The sequence below is a fragment of the Astatotilapia calliptera genome, chromosome 1 (genome assembly GCF_900246225.1).
Source record: "Astatotilapia calliptera chromosome 1, fAstCal1.2, whole genome shotgun sequence".
Lineage (NCBI taxonomy): Eukaryota > Metazoa > Chordata > Actinopteri > Cichliformes > Cichlidae > Astatotilapia > Astatotilapia calliptera.
In genome coordinates this window covers 13,841,085-13,861,813 of record NC_039302.1, presented here as the reverse complement: position 1 = coordinate 13,861,813, position 20,729 = coordinate 13,841,085, and the positions used below count along the sequence as shown (strand labels likewise).

Genomic DNA, 20,729 nt, shown 5'->3' with positions numbered 1-20,729 from the left:
CCTTTGAAGCTATAATGGTCTCACTAAGGCTTTGGTTAGGCTATGTGCGCCTTCTAATAAAGACAGTTGAAGCTGGGAAGTTTATAGAGCATTTTGTCCTGCTATATTAATTTAGGATGGACAAACAACTTTCTGCATTTATGTTGATTACAACCAAAAATGTAAAAAAAAAACAACCCAAAAAACAAAACTATTTAAATAAAATAAAAAATAAAATACAACAATAACAGCCACATAGGCAATGACAGCATGCCAAAATAATAATATAAATTATAAAACAAAATAATAAAAAAAAAACACATTTATTTCCTTTTTTTATTGCAAATATGTCTACAAAAACTAGGAATACAGATAGAGATATAACAAGTATGGTTAAGTAAGTTCAGTTGCAATGCAGAAGAAAGAAAAAAAAAAAACACATTCTGGTGCTTTGTGCCATATTTTGGATCAAAGTTTGTTCCCTTTTCTGAAGACTTACATTCACTAGAAAATACACAGAGCAAAAAACAGTCCAGTACCACCAAACTCTAACAAAATCTAATATTAGAACCCGTGGAAGCGCAATCGTGGCTTAACTCGTAAGTATTAATACATTTATAAACACAGAGACAGACCATTAACACATAGGGAGTGGAAACAAAAAGAACTTATAAAGAACAAAGAAAGAAAGGAAAACATAAAAATAAAAATAAAAACCAAAAGTTATACAAATAAATGTAAGTTTGAAACTTTCAATTGTACTTGACTAATGTGATACATAAATACAGACAGGACAAGACATATGATAAAGATGTAAAAATGCAAATGCGATTAAAGTTTGTTTTTAAACATTTTTTATGGTTTACAAAAAAAAGTGCTTAGCAACATTGCATCTGCAGCTTTCAGAGGAAAAGCTGTTATATTCTGATTCTTTGGAATTCATAAATGTTAATGGCGGCACACAGAGGAGGATCAGATAAAGACGGCAGAATCTATTTGGGTGCATTTTCATTTTTGAACTATAATGTAATCAACTAATACGCTTCAATATTCCTAATGAATCACAATCAGAGTTTTTCAAGAAATAACCTCTGAGGACATTGGGCAGGCCAAAGTGCGATCAGCTTTCTGTGCTCCATCTGCCAGAAAATGATTTTTTTTTGTACCACTGCGCCTTAAAAACATGGTCCATGAATTCATTACCGTTTCTACACAAATGCATTGTCATTATTTAGTTGCCCAGCTATTTATTTATATTTCCTCTTGTTAACAAAGCTTTTGATTATGACCTTTAAGGTTATAATCAGAGTATATTTAAATGTGTGGGCAGAAATGTACTATATGCTGCATATAAAAAAATGTGTATATATATTTTTTTCTTTCAAATATAAGAAATGACCCTCACAAGGCTCTTAGTTTCGCGAGGAGTGCCTCTACATCTGACTCTCCATTGGTGCCACAGCTGCTCACTGTGGGACTAAAGGAGGATGACTGGAAGGCTGGAGTTCCCGCGCTTCCTGTGCCAACCTCCATCTCTTTTTCGGTCGCTTTAACTCTCTCCAACACCCTCTCTCTGTCCGGCCCATAGCCGTGACCCGCCACGTTCCTGTAACCGCGGCCCGACTCTGAACCCACAGCAGCTTTGGCTCTGGCTGCAGATGGATGGCTCTCAGACTCATTATGGGCCTCCCGGGCAGAGGGAGCTTTCACCGCCGCTGAACTCGCATTTATATTCTGCCGAGAGCGAGACCTTTGTAAAGGTGCCTTGTTGTTTTCTGCGAGTGAAAAACAGAGACAAAGCAGTGAGCACAACTATGAGAATGAGGGAGAAGAGGGTGATGCGTGACTGACACGTTAAATGAATGGGAGCAAGGAGGTTAATCAGATTACAGATTAAATTACAAGCAAGCCACAGAGAAGCGGCAAAAGCAGGCGAGCGATGAGAAAATAGAAAGTCAGGCGATGCAGCGAAACACGAAATGATGAAATAAAAGAAGTTAGGAAGTAATAAAAACAGTTTAGTAAACAATTACGCATGCAAAACAAATTACATACATACACAAGAGGTCGCACTGCTAGTCTGTTAGAATCGACATACTCTCACTGATGAGACTGAAGTTTCTGCAGTACACTCTGGCACAAAGCCAGCTCAGCATGATGAAATGGATATGGCTGATCAACCACAACAGAAACTCAATAACATTGTATGTTGCCCTTTTTTCCAATCTCCTAGTCTCCCCCCCTTGCACGACACCCTCCCACCCAGCTTCACCTCCCCTGATTCTACCATCATCATCCATTCTCCTTCCTCTGCTCTTCATCTCGGCTCTCTGCTCCGGCACTTGTCCTCTTCATCTTTCTTATTCTTTAAAACACATTCCCAGGCAGACAGTGGAACAGAGCAACGCCCAGATGCCAAGATCAGACCTACGTTCTGAATTATAATCCCTCTGAGTAGATCTTAGACTTCATCATCAGTATGTGCGCGCTGGAAGGAGAGGGCAAATCCATATTCATGTGACCTTGAGTGTGAGGCTGAGAGGAGTGGCGCGAGGAAAGACACCGCCGCATTTAAAGTTTCCTGAGCCTGAAATGTCTGGCAAACAGGAGTCAAACACAGCAGAGCAGAACAGAGCGACCCGCTCTGTCAGCCAATCGGTAATGAGTTTGGAGCGTGGCCAGTCAGTCATGACAGTGTGTTTTATGGGCCGAGCTGACGAATGACAAGGAACGTCCCTGAACACAACCTCTGACAAATAAATAAGGATAAAGGGAGGAAAGAGAGCAGACAAGAAGGAAGCGACTGCAATATTAAGGAAAGAAAGTCAACGTTGGCACTCGCGCACACACAAACACACCTTGTTACGTTCACAACAAACCTGTTAGGCAAACAAGAGGCAGTGGGTGACTTTAAAAGGAGGAACTGAGTAGAGTGTTTCGCGTTGCTTGCTGTGATTGAACATTTAACACAGCTGAAAATGCAAGTCTCCTCTCATTATCTGACCCTTTTTGCGCCATCTTCCTGTTGTAGCAGTCTAACTTGCAACAGATGACAATTATTTCCCACTGCTGATCCTTTTTGCTCCACAATTTCCCAATCATGTCCTGTTTCTCTGTCCTCCCCCTAAAAAGTGCATCAGCTACACCCACCCTGTCTGTTTCTCTCTACTTAGCGATGCCCCCCTCTTTAAAGGAAACGCTTGTTTCCCTTAAAAGCGCCGCTCACAGATTCAGAGCTGATGCTGGGAAAGTGATCAGTTCCGTAATAAACTATTTGCATTTTGATATCTTGTTTACACTTTAGCTTAATCTCAAATTGAGGCCGTTTCTGTCACGAAAAGCAACACGGATGGGATTATTATCACACGTCGAGTGTGACAAAATGTCAATCTTTGAATTTACATTCATTTTAACACGTATTAGCATTTAATTATTTTCAGCTCTGCATGTAGCCTAAATTACTTATGAAAACCACATACTGACTGGAGTACAAAATGCTGTTTCGATACATATACATTTACACTTCAAAAAGAAATGAAGAAACCCCACACTTGAATAAGACCTCTTATCCAAAAGTGCATTTCTCTTCTCCCTAACAGGGCCTTGGCCTTTAGTGGTGAACATGATCAAAGTGCTGGCAAGTTCAGTTTCTTCTCAGTCTGTCTGCCTGTGACACCTCGCTGCCCCTTCCTTTGAAGCCTCGCTAGCTTCTCAACATATGCCTTCATCTAAGCTGTAAAACATGTCTGAGAGATGTAAAATATGTCTCATCTTCCAGGTAGCACTCCTTTAACCAACAACTGACAAAGGCTGTACAGGAGAACTAGTCAAGCAGAATTTTAATCGAAATCGCTGCTCTGGATCGTCAAGGAATTCAAAGACAAAACTGTCGTCTTTTATTGAACACATGCCTGTGATGGTAGAGGTGTGAATTTATCCTTCTCACACCATCAAATATGGATTAGCTGCGTGATGTGCAATTAGATATAAAAGATGGTTAGTGTACTTTAGTACGCAACATACTCAGGATAAATCCCACATCATTATGACAGGTCTCGGACTGAACTTTGGTGCCAAGTGACACTGATCTAAGTGATATTACTGGGATACATGATTAGACTCTGATCTGCTGACTCAGGATTCACTACAGGCTTCATAAAGCTTTTTCCACCCCGATCACATACGAGGACACACTTTGATAAAAATGCTTCTGTTACTTCAACACAGTTACATCCACGTCGGTACATTGTTACAGCAAACCATGCAAACCTCCCCAGAAATGTAAATACACATCACCATCACTGCAGCCTGCACAGGAATAAATACCTCATCAGCTTTTGCGACCTATGCATGCTGTGTCGTAGGCTCTATGTTAATATTATAATTCTGGCGTTAGTATTTCTGAGCTATGCACTTTTTCCTAAATCTTGGCCACTGGGCATTCTTTTAGGGTAGAACAGTAGAGAAGTAGGGAGAGAGCAGTGAGGAATGGCACTGAGAAAATGGTCCAGTGCAGACTCGAACACAGGCCCGCTCAACCTTTCAGCGCCCGCTCACCTGCTACTGGACATTATTCACCTCAGTTTTAAAATGCAGCTCTTCGAACACTAAATGGTTACATGTCCTTGTAAGCAAAAAGCTTCTTTCTTCAGTTATTGTCTTCAACCAGGAGCCATTGCAAGCCAGCAGCATTTTTACTGTGTGGTTTTTGTGAAATAATAAGCTGGTGAATACCACTTTTAAGCTAAAAAGTGAAACGGAGTGCTGTCTGGTACTTACACAGAGCTTTTCTATTTCTGCTAAGCACTTTCTTCTGTAATGACTGAATTGTGAAGCCACGGTGGCGGTTTCCAACACCTTTGACGTCACTGATGGAGGCAGAACATATTGAACCAATGTTTGAACTTGGGTTTTGGCCTGTGTATTGATAGAGCACCAATACAGCAGCCCATACTTAGAAGTTCATCTTCACACCTTAATGTCAAACTACTTCGTTAGAAAGCTTTCACAGTGAAATATAATAAAAGAGCAGGAGAGGTATTCTTTTCTTCCACTGGCAAACGGCAACACAAAAGAAAACACATTTCTTCATGAAAGCTCATTTGCGGCGTTTATGTTCGGTGCTGATGCAGGTAAACATTTATTCACTTCTTTCCTGCTTCTGGATTGTCGACATTTGAAAAAGAAGGTAGGAGCAACACTGAGGCTTCTGAGACAGAAAGTGCTCACCTGTCTTTCACTTTTTCGCACTGTTAAAGCTAAACTGACACCATTGTAGTAATAAACTCATCAACATCAAGAGGTGTTAAGAGATTGGAGCAAAACTGAACATTTGAGAAAGCCTAAAGAGTGGTATTTTCCAGGGAGTCAACCATAAACACAGCACTAAACCAGCAGTCTATCACAGTCCTCAGTCCGACGCCGTCCTTTAGTCTGCTTGAAGGCAGAACGGAGAAGAAAAACTGTTCAAAAATGACAATAAAAGAGCTGGCAGACTGAGTGTGTTGTGCCTTTTCGCTCTCAGCTTTGCTGTAAAATGTGTCTTTAAACTGCGAGTCTCAGAGCCCAAAGCCTTTTTTCCCAGCTACTGACACTGGTTCTGTTTCAGCATAAGACAAGCAAAATCTCAAACGAAACAGACTAATCGCTGCTCTGAATCGTTTGAAAATATCACTGGGAATTTCAAGATGGAACCATGGTGGTTTATTACATGTCTGATAGGATGGCATTTTGTAGAAATGTAAAAGGCCCCGTCCAATAGAGAAAACAGAGATTTTTTTTCTCCATCTGCAAATAGCTGCAGAGAGGAATTCACATTTTTCTCTTGTCAGATCATTTGGTCCATTTGCATTTGCCACTTCAAATACAGATGCAGATGAGCCTTTCCTCTCATCTCTCACCCCCTCCCTGTCTCTCCACTCTTATGAAGTTTGCTGTATTTGATCACTTTAAGAAGAGAGCAGTCATGCAGACTTAGAAAAATACAGATAGTGAAGTGACTTTTTCTCTCCACGGAGTGACTGACACAACAAGTTAAAGTTAGCAAGATCAAATACACACTTCTTTACCCGTCATAAATCAAAACATGGCTTGATGGCTTGTTTTTTTTTTTTTTTTTTTTCACCCTTTCCATTTAAATCTAAATCTTTGCATTTGGGGCCACTTTATGGCTTATGACTTTGGCTACATAATCAAACAAAAGCACATTTTGTATAAACACTACTAATAATTTGTCATTGTTGATTTTAATTTTTATACATGCTTGTGATTGTCTAACATTATTGGCTAGGCTCACATCTTTTGTGTGTACTCCTTTTACATTGCCATTGGTTCCTCTTGCTGACCTGTAGTTGCCTAATATGTTGGTGTATTTACTGTGTTTTCCACTGCTATTGTACTCTGGTTACTTTCCACCTCCGTGTCAACAAGAAATCCCTGATCTTTTTTGCATTGCTGAAGCAACAGACCGTCTGTGTCCTGTTTACACTGGTCATGTAATGCAAGTTTACTTGAAGATTATTTCTGAATGTTTGCTAAAATGCTCATCTATATCCAAACAAATTTAGCTTTAAAATAAAAACATTTGAATATGTGGATATATAGCCTCAGTGTCGTAAGAGCAGCCACAATGAACTGAAAGTGACCAGTTCTGTTTTATCTATAGAAAATTTCCATCGAAGAGATGAGAGACAAAAGCAGAATTAGGCATATCACTTGGAAATCAAATGGTTAAAATGCACTGGTGGCTTTACTTTAAGTCCTACAATGAAACATGACTGACTTTTGTGTTGCAGATTCTTTGTACAGTACAGCAGAGTATAGTCTAGGACAGGGTAGTGTAGTATATAGTTGGTGTCCATGTAGCCAGCCCATCCGCCCAGCATTTTATGGCTGAGGGGTTAAAACATCAGATTTTTTGAGCAGTTATAAATGATCTCCTCAACAGCAGTGAGATCAGTTTGTCACTGTTATTGTAGCCAAGTTTTGTTGTCATGTATTTATAACAACATAAGAACAGAAATCATCTCAGTGTGTCAAAATGTTTCTTAGAACAATATTTCTTCATTCAGAACAGAGACAGATACTCAATTTTTCAGTTTCTGTATAGAGTCTAGTTATACTAGGATGTGAGATTACTGTGTCAGAACATGATAAAAACTATTAGAAACTAAATCTAGGGCTGGGCCATATTATACCATTCACAGTAATACCGGTATAATGTTAGGCAACGATAGGAAAATGAAATATCGCGGTAGAATATGAGCAAAACGTGCATGCGCAGTGCCTTTGTTTTCATACGCACATGGCCGATTGTTGAGTGAAACAGATGAACCAGAATTGGTTTGTAAAAATGGTGCAACTTCAGTGATGTGGAACTGGTTTGGTGTTTGTCCGTCAGGTACACGACAAAGCACATTTTTTTGCAGAACATGCAAGCGGCCGTCGTTATTGTCGTATTTGTCGGACTAAGATGCTCTTAAATCTGGGAGTAATCTGGGTCCTAAACCCCCCTCTTCAGGTCAAACGAACACTGCACTGAGAGTTAAAAACTGTCTAAATTCTTTCATCTTTAATAAAACGATCAGCATTGCTGCTTTACCAGGTGTAACTATAAAGTTTAACTTCCAGGCATCCATGAAAACAAAATTTATTACATTTAACGGAGTTAGAAGTTAGCAAGAAGCTAGCGGAAGTTAGCTCGCTAGTTTCGCTAGTTACCTAAGCATGATATTGAATGTTCTGACTGAGAGATTTCTGAAACAATTCAAACGTACAGCTCTGCTATCACTTCCAACACAAATGAAGACAGGAAACTAAACAGCAGTGACGTTTGTAGGGTTACTGAAGTTGGGCTACCTGGTATACAATGATGTGCTACGTGATCGCTAGCGACACAGCTATGTTAGCATAACATAAACAGTGAGGCTGGAGGACGAACACTAACACTTTTCCACTTATAAAAGTTAACGTTAAGGTTCCTGATAGTTAGAGACAAATGCAATCACATGGCAGGATGTTGTAAACGGACCAAACTTCAGTCAGGAGAACAACTGAGATAATCCATCCACAATACAAGGTTAGTCATTAATATACTGCAACAACATGGGAATAGAGCAGCTGCCAGAGAATTCAACATTAATGAATCAAAGGTACAGAAGTGGAGGAAGCAAGAAGAATGAGTTTAATAAAGTTTGATTTATCTGACTGCTTTGTTTCGCTTAATGTGCCTTATAATCCCGTGCACCTTATGGTCCGAAAAATACGTACTGCACACTGCAGTTTAATGTTGCAAAGCACCTCTTTTTAACTTCAGTGGACATGGTTATGCTCAGGATATGTCAGCCCATTTCTTGTTTAAGTGAAAATAAATAGAAGGTTGTCTTTTTGCGCTAGTAATGTTGTGGAGTTGTATTTTGTCTCGCATCAATTATATCGTCAGTTATATCGTTATCGCAAATTTTCAAATATATATCGTGATAAATATTTTTGGCCATATTGCCCTGCTCTAACTAAATCCTTATCATTTATGCCATCTGAATTAAAAATAATAATAAAAAATACCGGTAGTCGCCAGTGCTGCCTCTCAGTTTCCTAAAAGTAGGATCTTTAGGTAGCAGAAGTCACTTGGAAACACAATTTTAAGAACACATAATTACCAATTCACTAACATAACTTAACCCACCCTCCTGCTTATTTTATATCTTTTGCCAGGTGTTCAAGAGTTTAACTATACTGTTAACTGTAACTGACATATTTACTTGTGCATGCAAGAGCTTAAAAATAGGTCCTTCCGACCCCATCAGGAAATGAGTGTGACTTTTGTTTTGTTTTGTTTTTTACTAGGCCTAAAAGGGAAAAAAGCCTTGCTTTCTTTGGTCCTGTGAGTTTTAGACCTACCAGTCAATTAAAAACAGTTTTCAATTGCCTGTCTGCCTCTGAAACAACTATGTCATCTGAAGCATTATCAAGCCTTAATGTATAAATGCTATCTAAATCACAATGTATTTGTACCAGAATTGTCATGACAGCATAGATAATCAAACAATGATTTTACATAATTACCTGTTACTTATGAAAGCTCTATTTCAATACACTTCTTATTTGTAATTTGAAGACCAAAAAATAATTATACACTTAAGTCTATGTACCATGGGAGTCAGTCCTTTGAACCTTATCATCATTTTGACTGCAGTAATACTGGCATAATATTCCCGCCTGTGTTTACACAGAAAGCAAAACACTGTAAATGAAACAAAGCGTGGAAAATCTTTTAACATTTCTGCTATCAAATTCTGTCCCGGCATGAAACTCGATACAATTACAACATTTGCATTCTTTCGCAAATGTAGCTGGGTAATTATGTCATTGGCATCAATGAGCCACTGTCAATATGTGACATATTGAAAATGATAAGCTAAATAACATAATGTTCTGCCGGGTGTGTCGTAAGTTTCCCTCGACAAGCGCCTTTGTTACTGGGACCAGTAATTTTAAGAAAGACCCCCATCAGAATCCATGAGAATTGCAAGAAATGCATTATTGCTCAGTCTGCAGTATCTTTCCCAGAACAAACACCAATTGCAAAAAACCTACTAAAAATAAACCAAGAACAAACAAGAAGTCCTGAAAAAGCTGTTTAGAACAGCATACTATGTTGCAAAAAGTGAACTACCATTGCAAAGACTGCTAAATTTTGCCAAACTTCAAAAAGCAAATGTCCTAGATCTTGGTTCCACTTACCTCTTACCCATGATTTCAGTGGAAATTTCAAATTCAGGATCTGACACAGACTGATTCATGTTCTACACAGTTCTTACAAGTTCATAGAAATTTCTGTTCAATTAGAACCAAATGTTTGAGTTGATGATTGTAATTTTTATACAGTTGTTGTAATTTGTGCTTTAACTATTTTTTGATTGGTGTTTTGTTTCCTTTACAATATTATACATTGTAAAGGAAACAAAACATCAATCAAAAAATTGTCCTCTTTTTTAAATTTGCGCTACTTAAATTTATTTTGGGCTACCAAAAGAAAGAAGAGTGCCTGCCCGAAGGGCTACCAGGGATTTTGACATTTTGTGAGCCCTGTAAAGACTAGTTAGCCGTTAGCTGATTTGTTTGTGCAACTGTCAGTATGCTTCCTCTTTGCAAATATGATTCATTGTGGGAAAATTCCCTCCACTTGTAAGTCATTTTTAAATTGTTCTGTGTGGATTAACCAGTCATTCATGGTGGAACTGGTAACACTGAACAAAACTTGTGCAGAACTTTTCAGACATATTCAGTAGGGGTGCAACGATATTCGTATCGATATTGAACCGTTCGATACAGTGCTTTCGGTTCGGTACGCATATGTATCGAACAATACAATTTTTTTCAAAAAATTTTTTTTTTTTTTGTGTCCCGTTTGGATCTATAGCCATCAGAATTGTTGTCTTGAGGCCAAGAAAGATGCCAAGAGGATTTATTTTAAGTGGATCATCATATTGGTCCATTTGATTGACCTTTATTATAATTATGAATTTATTTTATTTTCAGTTGCAAACGGGACAGACATGACTGTGGGATAGGACAGGGGGAAAGAATGAAAGAAAGAGGGGGAGAGAAAGAAAGAAAACCAAAGGGGAGAAAAAAAAAAAAGAACAATACAAAATTTGTAATTTATTTTATCAACTTTCCTTCTGACGATGCTGTCTGTGTTGAGCGCTCAGTGAATCTGCATTTGACTACTCCGCCTAGGCTCGAGAGTGCAGCCTAGGCGGAGTAGTCGAACGCAGATTCACTGAGCACTCAACACAGACAGCATGGTCAGAAGGAAGAGCGCAGGGCAAGCTAGCGAGACAGAAGTGGACCTCCCCACCCTCATTCAGATCTGGCGTTTGGAATTATTTTGGTTTTCATGTGACGTATGACCCTGAAGGTAAGCGAGTCATGGACAAAAGTAAAACAGTATGTTGGATGTGCCATGCAATGCTCAATTACATGGGTGGGAGCTAGTGTGTTAGCGCAGTTAGCTCGTTAACGTGTTGGCCGTCTAGCCCCTCTGTATAGGGTAGCTCGTTAACGGAGATTTGCCGTGTTGTGGCGTTAAGGTTATTTCAACGAGATTAACCTGAAAGCACTAGTGGGAACACAACGAATATGACTGCACATTTACACCGACATCATCCTAGTGCAAAGACAAAAACAACAAGCATGCATGCTACAAACTTTAGCCGAGTCATTTAGACAGCTGTTAGCACAGGATTCTCCTTATGGAGACCTGATATGTTTAATATGCTGCTGAGAATATAGCCCAGAAGAAGCGGATAGTATAGCTTTTATTTTGGAAAGAGACATTTCTCTGTAATAAACTCTCTTTTCCAAAGATGAGTGATTCCTCAATCAGATACAGGGCTCGCAATATCGCTAGCCCGACGTCCCGGGGCTATCTCTGCCCTGCCTGTCGGGCTATTGTAGGAAGGAAAAATATATGTCAATGCTTTTGCATTCTTTCAGAAATGTAGCTGGGTAATTATGTCATTGGGTGAGCCACTGTCAATATGTGACATATTGAAATCGTGTTTGAATTTGCGCTTGTTTTTTTGCTTTCACTTTGCAATCGCGCGAACTGTGTATAGAGAGCGACAGCACTGCTCTGTGAGTGATGATAATTTGTGCACCAATTCCTCTGACATCGTCTTATTAATTGTTAGCTTACTATGCAAACATGACAAGTGAAATCTCCCGCAGCTTAAACATGTGAGAGGTTGATCGCGCAGAGAATCGCTGAGCTTATGTGAGTGCGGCAGGATATATATTTGACTACGATGACCTGGATGACTGAGAACCTTCACAGACAGATATATATTTTAGTTCTGCTGAGCCAAATAAGACAGGTCAGGGTGAAGAAGTGACAGCCAAAGAAAAGCTTACCACAAAACGGAGAAGTTATGACAAATCAGACTATAAGGCAAAAAGAAAGTGCAGCTTTATGGTTTCATGGACAAAATAATTTCTGTGGCTGCGATATGACGAGCTAAAAAACAACACGCACAAGGGTTAGGGTTAAATTTAAAAACTGTACTTTTGTGTTAAAATATATATTTATAATTTTAATAAATGACAAATTAAAAAGGCATGAACATTTTTTTTTGTATCGAAAAAATATCGAACCGTGACACCAAAGTATCGAACCGAACCGTGAATTTTGTGTATCGTTGCACCCCTAATATTCAGTGTATATAACAGAAAGATGAGACTAGGTGTGTGTTTTTCTGCATCTCTGCCAGCAATCAGCACACTTGAGGTTTAAAAGCAGAGTTGCTATGACTCATAGTACAAATAAAACAAATTCAGAAAAGCAAAACTGATTGAATGGAGGAAAAGGGGTGAAAAACCTTGCTCACAAAATAACCCTTCTTACTTCGTTCGTACTCTAATGGACAGTTGTACATTACCACTTAGGAACACAAATGGTATAAAAAGAAAGAAAAAAACCCTTACCATTTTATCTGTGAGGATGGGACTGTGCGCACTGTACTCTAGAAGGCTATGACTTTGCACATACACAATGAGATGTGCCAAGGAGAGCTACATTTAAGAGTCGTATGGTGAAACAAATGTGAGTCATGTGCCAAAGTCCCCCAGCCAGTCTTTTAAAGGGTAAAAGCAAGAAGACAGCTTGTTAGCTTGGGTGTATTAGGCTGACTCTAATTAAAGATCATTACTTGGCAAAGCACCAGTCACTGAAGGTTAGTCCCTTGTTTGTTTGTTGTAGTTAGCTGCACATGTGCAGACTGTACTGTCTAGCTTTTTCTGACACAGCAGACAGGATTAAAAATGAGGACAGGCAACAAGCAATGAGAGGAGAGTGAAAGGAGAACAAAAGTGGGAGAAATGAGATGATGAGGGAGAGGATGACAAGGTGGACAGACTAAACAGCCTCAAGACAGTGGTGTGATTTGGGGGCAATGACTGTAATTTGGACTAGACTCAAATAGAGCACAAAAACTGAGGGAGCTACGTGAAAGAAGAGAAAATAGAGGACATGCAGAGACGGGACTGTTGAAAGAGCACTATAACAGTCCCTATGGCTAATCCAAAAACCAGCACTGACATAGTTAACTGAGGCCTTTCCAGCTCTAACGCATATATAAATGTTTTCCTTTGTTAAGCATTGATTCTGCTCCCCTCTTTTTCTCCTCCTTCTCTCCCACATTCACAACCTCAAATATATTTGTTTAATTACAGAAAAACACGATTCAGTTCCACAGTTTTAGTGGAAATGAGACATAATTTGGAGGATAAATATGTGCCAGTATGTACTCGTGATACAATTTTATTTAATAATTTATCAATACATTTTTTTTTGGCTGAGCCTACACTTCACTGAGGAGCTGCAGCCAAATAGTGCTTGTTATAATTTGTTTTTAAAAAAAATGTGGTTCGAGATCTGGTAGTAGGATTTATTATTTGAATTTAGTATAAATGAAACAATTAATGATTTAATAAAGATGAAATGATCAACAGACTAATTGATGAGTAAAAGAATTATTAGCTGCAGCCCCAGAGACATGTATTACATCTTACTAGGGCTGTCAGAAGCACATATTTTGATTTAGTGACAGTGATGATCAGTCCAAAAAGAAAACAGCATTGGCTCTTTATATAATTACCACTTTGATACATTTAATTTGTAAAGGCTCAAAGCTAATTTTAGAAAACATTATGCCCTTTCAATAGAGCTGGCACAAGTGGTGAGAGTTTACATTGTGTATAGTATCTGGGAGATAAAAAACTGTCATTGTAGCGAAAATATTACTGATCAGTATGGGCGTCTATGGTCACAGTAAGCGGAGCCTGAATATCTGGCTCCAAAGAAAGAGAGGGGACAGTCCCTTGACATTTATAGGTCACCCTCTATGACCGCATTCTTGTAAGCATTTATTTATTTATTTATTTTTAAACTGGACAGGCAGTGGGATTTGCACAACCATAGATGTGCACATAAGAGACAGACTCCTATGGAGATGTCAGCACATTTCCCCTGCAGTGCATAAACAAATATGACATATTGAAATCAAGACTACGAGACAAGTGAAGGAGGAGTTTGTAGCCGTGTAAAATCAGACAGGGTGATGCGGAGATGTGAAAGGGCTGTAGCTGAATGTCCCTGAAGTCCCCTGCCCCTCAGTGTGAACCTTCAGCCACTGTGAGCTGCAGCCAAGCATGGCATTACGTTAGCACGCCTTGGTGCATCTAACAGTGCCCCAAAAGTGAGCCCGGTTTCCTGCCACTAGTACGGCTAACCTACACACACTTTACTTGAGAAAAAAATATAACAAATAATACAGGGCCTCTCTTTGATCGATAGCTTCACTATCAAACGCAAGCAATATGACATTTTCAAAGCAGTCAATAACACTGTTGTCACTAATGTACTCATATCTGCCTTTTCAAAAAAACAAACAACAACAACAAAAACCAAAAAACAGCTTGATAGCCAATGCAAATCAGTGTAAACGCAAAAATATGGCCAATTAAAAGCCACATCCAATTTCGAACGCTGTGCAGTGAACAGCATTGTCAGAAAATGTGGTTTAACCCTATAGGTCACATTTTTAGGGGCTGCAAAACAAGCGGACTTCTTTTAAAAAGATGTCAGGCAATTAGAGCAGGGCGATATGGCCAAAAATATTTATCACGATATATATTTGAAAATTTGCGATAACGATATAACCGACGATATAATTGACAAAATACAATTCCACAACATTACTAGCGCAAAAAGACAACCTTCCATTCATTTTCACTTAAACAAGAAGCTGGTTTTTATGTACATTAAAGCTTTATAAAAATGTAACAGTGCAAATGCAAATTCCTTGCTGAAAGTTTAACCAAAAGGCATTTCCAGTAGAAATGGGCTGACATATCCTGAGCATAACCATGTATAATATCCACTGAAGTTAAAAAGAGGTGCTTTGCAACATTAAACTGCAGTGTGCAGTACGCATTTTTCGGACCATAAGGTGCACGGGATTATAAGGCACATTAAGCGAAACAAAGCAGTCAGATAAATCAAACTTTATTAAACTCATTCTTCTTGCTTCCTCCACTTCTGTACCATTGATTAATTAATGTTGAATTCTCTGGCAGCTGCTCTATTCCTATGTTGTTGCAGTATATTAATGACTAACCTCGTATTGTGGATGGATTATCTCAGTTGTTCTCCTGACTGAAGTTTGGTCCGTTTACAGTATCCTGCCATGCGATTGCATTTGTCTCTAACCATGAAGAACCTTCACGTTAACTTTTATAAGTGGAAAAGTGTTAGTGTTCGTCCTCCAGCTTCACTGTTTATGTTATGCTAACATAGCTGTGTCGCTAGCGATCACGTAGCACATCATTATATACCAGGTAGCCCAACTTCAGTAACCCTACAAACGTCACTGCTGTTTAGTTTCTTGTCTTCATTTATGTTGGAAGTGATAGCAGAGCTGTACGTTTGATTTTTTTCAGAAATCTCTCCGTCAGAACGTGCTATATCATGCTTAGGTAACTAGCGAAACTAGCAAGCTAACTTCCGCTAGCTTCCTGCTAACTCATAACTCCGTTAAATGTAATAACTTTTGTTTTCATGGATGCCTGGAAGTTAAACTTTATAGTTACACCTGGTAAAGCAGCAATGCTGATCGTTTTATTAAAGATGAAAGAATTTAGACAGTTTTTAACTCTAAGTGATGCTGCAGTGTTGTTTGACCTGAAGAATACGGAGTTTAGGACACAGATTACTCCCAGATTTAAGAGCATCTTAGTCCGACAAATATGACAATGACAACGGCCGCTTGCATGTTCTGCAAAAAAATTTACTTTGTTGTGTATCTGACGGACAAACACCAAACCAGTTCCATATCACTGAAGTTGCACCATTTTTACAAACCAATTCTGGTTCATCTGTTTCACTCAACAATCGGCCATGTGCGTATGAAAACAAAGGCACTGCGCATGCGCGTTTTACTCCCATTCTATCGTGATATTTCATTTTCCTATCGTTGCCTAACATTATACCGGTATTACTGTGAACGGTATAATATGGCCCAGCCCTACAGGCAATATTTGGATTTTTCCAAGATTTTGTGAACAACTGTCATGTAATTTTGTACTGCACATGACACAAGCCTACGAACAGCAGGACTCGGTAAAAATTGGTTACCTCGCTGAGAAGTTGGAGGTGTGAAGTATATCGCCTGCAGCTCTTCGTCTAAGAGGTCGCAGTGACTGTTCTTATAGTCCCGTGACGCTCTGCAATACTTCAAACTGATATGCTGCCTACAAAAATGCAGAAAATGTCCACTGTATTGTTTTGTAGATGCAGATGAATGTATGATAATGCTAAGTGCTACGCTCGGTAACAAAAACATATATATACAGCATTTGTTGTCATGATCTTGACATTTATTTAAATAGAAGTCAGAGATAGACATTTTAAATTAATGTTTATCAGTTTTAGAAATATCATCTTCCAGAAATATGAACTTATAAGATTTGCATGGGTAATTTACATCTTTGTAGGATGCAAAACAAGCCGTTTACTAAAGGCCATGATCAGCAATTTGCAATAAATGGGTAAAAAAAAAAAAGCATACAATTATTCATAATATAAACAAATCTGTCCACCTGTATTATAAATAGAAATACACCTGGCAGATGGTTGTAGCAACCCGAGCTTTTACTCCTGCTTTACACTAATTATATCTACACGCAGGGTAATAGACTGCGAATGTTTCCTCATACAGGGACAGCATCACTTCCTGGGGCCTTGCTCTTCTCTCACTGCGTTTCCCACACAGCAAGAGAAAAGCAGACATCAGACACAAACACCGAAAGACAGTCTGACAGGCACACATCACTGCATAGAAGCAAACACAAGCGCACACATGCACAGTCCTTTTCCAATAAACACGGGCTATTTCACAGGTGTACGGACAGTGTACACTGCTGCATCTGGCATGAATTAAACATGCCTTGGTTTCAGGCTCAGCTACCTGTTGTTGTTGTTTGCGTGGTTACTGCTGGTAAATATCCCCAGCGGTCGTAGTCTTATGCATATGTATTTCCCCTCAGTGACTTCACACTAACTAAGGGTTTCTATCAGCCGCATTCTGCGGCAGTGTACACCTGTCACACTGGGGAAGGAAAATATTGATCCTTCACACATCCCCAGACACGAAGCTGAAACACACTTGCAAATGCATCCTTAGACTCAAAGACAGATAGAACTGCACTTTTCTGTTTGCTTTGAATCAATTGGTTATACAGAAAGTAAAATTACATTAAATCATTGACGGAGAAGAATTTTCCATCATAGGAAGAGCAAAAGTGACGGACTCTTTCTTGTTGTACACATTCCAGAGGATTATAGAGAACACAGCTGATCATTTGCGAAAGGCTTCTGTATCCATAAGACAGATTTGCAGAGAACACATATTCTGCTGTATTTTTTTTCAGTGTCACAGAATGAGATATTAACAGCCATATTCAGATTCTTCACTACTGCCGGTGTGTGGACAACACAGACGTGTTGTTTTTCTTTTGTTAAAGTACATCTATTATGCTGTTCTTTATTTTCTATCATACATAAATTGTTATGGTGGTGGATAGTTACGTTGCCCAAGCAACATTTTCTATTCTAGTCTCATCACACATCATAGGAAAGGGATATCCTTTATATTCTCATCACAGGCACACAGCTCGGGCTGTCAGCACTGCAGCCCCACCCACCTGCTGTTTGCAAGGGGCAGCAAATAAGAAAGAGGCTGTTTTAAAGGAAGGGCGGTCCAAAGGGGAAACAAGCTAAAATGGTTGGTTTTGCACAGAAAATGAACTGAGGTGCTGCATCAAGGCCATGTACAAAGCAAATGGGAATTATTTAACACTATGAATCATACAAAGCTTTTTATAATTCACAGTAAATAGTTTAAAAAAAAAAAAAAAGGCCCTATATACAGGTGGTCATTTAACAACACTTCATCTGGGTAACATTATTCATTCACATCCATTATTCCAGCACAAGAGCTGATTAAATATTTCAACCTCCAACAGAGGACTTCCATTCTTCGTCTCTTTTGTATTCAACTAAGGTGTTTCTTTTTTGCCATTGTTTCTTACTGCCAGCTGAAGAGTTGTGTTTAACACTCAGGCTGACTCTGACAGCTCTCAATATGCAGGGCCAGTCCTGCCAAACAGACTTATGAATTCCAAACAGCCTGGAGTCATGCTCCATATTTCATTGAAGTTGAATATTTAAAAAGATCAACCCACTCAAAACCCTATAAAACCTATCGTTCTGGGGCCTTGTGTCCTAAAAATAAAATCGCATCTGCCATATCGCATTACAGACAGCCACATCAGCCTCCATCTCTTAACCATTTCCGTCTCTGTGTTCCTCCCTCTCTCTCTGACAAAACCCATCTGGTAACCAGCCTGTCTCCATCAACACAGGTTTCGGTCTTTCAAACAACTGTACACTTCTTCCCTCCTCCTTTATCTCATTCGCTTCCCTTTTCTTCCTTGCTGTCTAGAAATCACATTTTTGTTTCTTTGTTGGCGCTGCAACTCTCACCCCTCAACTGTCCTTCAACCTCATCTCTTCTTAGAGAATCACATAGACCACCAAGCAGGACAAAAAATGTTCTCCGTGTCCTTCCTACTGCAATGGAACTGGTTTGTTACTTCAAAAAGTGAACAAAAACATGACATTTGTCAAAACGCAGCAAAATTAGCTGAGAGACACTGCGATAGAGCTTGTCTGACAGCACAGCTTCACACAGATCAAGGTGGTCCAGACTGTAACTAATGGGGAAAAATCAACAACTCAAATTATGAGAAAAGTGTAGTGTGTTTCACTCCCACAATGCCCATAGCAGCCCTATATTTGCTTTGTCTGGCTGTAAAACAAAGATAACATATTTAAGCGTTAATTTATCTTGAGATTTGATATAATGTCATGAGCATAATGCACCATAACATTCATCTGCCTCACGGCTGTGGTCAGCAAACAGAACATAACATGTTAATATCAGAGTGCTTAGCGCAAATGTCACCAGTGATTGATTAAACATGGTCAAACTAAACCAAATACAAGGAGCTGCATGACTTACACTGACTGACGTCAAGTCTATTATGTTCTTCAGTCATTAGTCTTGTTAGATTTCCACCCTTCAAACAGTAATTTCACTTTGGTGTCCAAAAACAAAACCGCCCAGCTGTGGTAGGGCAAAAGGCAAAGCACACGCTGGAAATGCCTCTACAGACAGACAACCGCACAGTCTCATGCACATCCAATTTAGCTTCACCAGTTAACCTAATTGTGCATGTCTTTGCACTGTGGGAAGCTAGACTAGTCGGATAGAAGCACATGCCACATAGAAAGGCCCCAGCTGGCCAGACGGTTCAAACCTGGAACCATCTTGCTGTGAGGAGACGGTGCTAACCACTGCACCGCTGTGCTGCACCGCCATCTGATTCCCCCCCGAAAAAACAAAACAAAACACACAGACAAAAAAAAATGTACAACATTTACAGAGAAAAGCAAAAAGTACCCTTAAATTTGTTACACATTTCCAAGCTCAAAAGAGAGTAAGAGGCAGTGCTGTTGTTGTTATTAATGTTATTTAAAAAAATTATTGTGGGGGAAAAAAGCTATGATGAGCAGAGTAAAGCATCCAATGTAAGTGTTGCATGATGATTGAAAATTAATTTCAAAGGAACCGATGACAACAGTTCCAAGAGCTCTACAAATACAGTGCACACTACAGAGATTTTTGTATCTACTTACTGAATTTTTACAATATGCTAATTTTATGCTTCCACTTGATTTCAGATATAATCTTTGATGAATAAACATGACACACACATGCAAAAGCCTGTGGGCAGAAGCATGTGCATGCATCCACCCACCAGTTGGCAGGGAACAAATTAGATCATATCAACCCATACCAGAACCAAAATTAAAAGAAAAACAAAAAGGCAACGCTCAAAGCAGAGACGCTGCAAAAAAATAAAATAAAAATGGGATGTTGGTGACATGAAATGCTATTAATATAAACCTGTTAAATTTCTACACTGGGTGTTGACATTGATTCAAATAAATCAATCAATTAATGACTAGCCAGCTCTATATAAGATGTGTTACATCAAGTGGAGGGAGAAGAAAAAAAAAAAAAAAGGGGGGGGGGGGGGGGAGCTTTATTGTTACTGTACCCTGGACAAACAGACAGACAAAGTCATGCAGTGTCTTAGCATCATGGTGAGTGGAAATTCTAAAGTGTTATGTCTGTGTATAAGCATTGGCCTGTCTCTCACTTTTCAGAAGCTTTATTCTCTGACTCATCAGTAAAAAAGGAAAACAAAATTCGCATGGCGGCCCCATCGCCATGGGGTAATGTTGCTACGCTCTCCTGCAACCACTGGAGCTCGCTGACATATCAATGCAATTAGAGTCACGGCCGTGTCCCAGTGAAGGTCAGCTAGCACTACTCAGACTACCACACACTGAGAGAAACGCAGAGACAGCATGAGAGTGAGGAAGGCAGTCTGAGGAGAGGAAACAAATTAAGTGACAGGGCAGCATGGCTGGGTTTAGCTCAGCCTCTGTCCAGGGGCCTCTTCCTCTAACTCTCACACTGGCTTGGCAATTAAAAATACATGCATCAGTAGTCCACGAAACCCTCTGAAGAACATAATCATACATTTACACAAGCCATGCA

The 20,729-nt window shown here is 39.3% G+C and overlaps 1 protein-coding gene across 9 annotated transcripts in view; it reads right to left on the bottom strand.

The window, feature by feature from the left end:
- Window positions 1-338: 338 nt before the first annotated feature.
- The window catches only part of LOC113020887 (protein diaphanous homolog 3), a 175,155-nt gene continuing 154,764 nt past the window's right edge, over window positions 339-20,729 (bottom strand). For all 9 annotated transcript variants that reach the window (XM_026165174.1, XM_026165235.1, XM_026165217.1 and 6 more), the window contains one exon: window positions 339-1,754. In XM_026165174.1, the coding sequence (XP_026020959.1) occupies window positions 1,381-1,754 (374 nt within the window). In that variant the 3' untranslated portion in view covers window positions 339-1,380. The remainder of the gene's footprint in view (window positions 1,755-20,729) is intronic.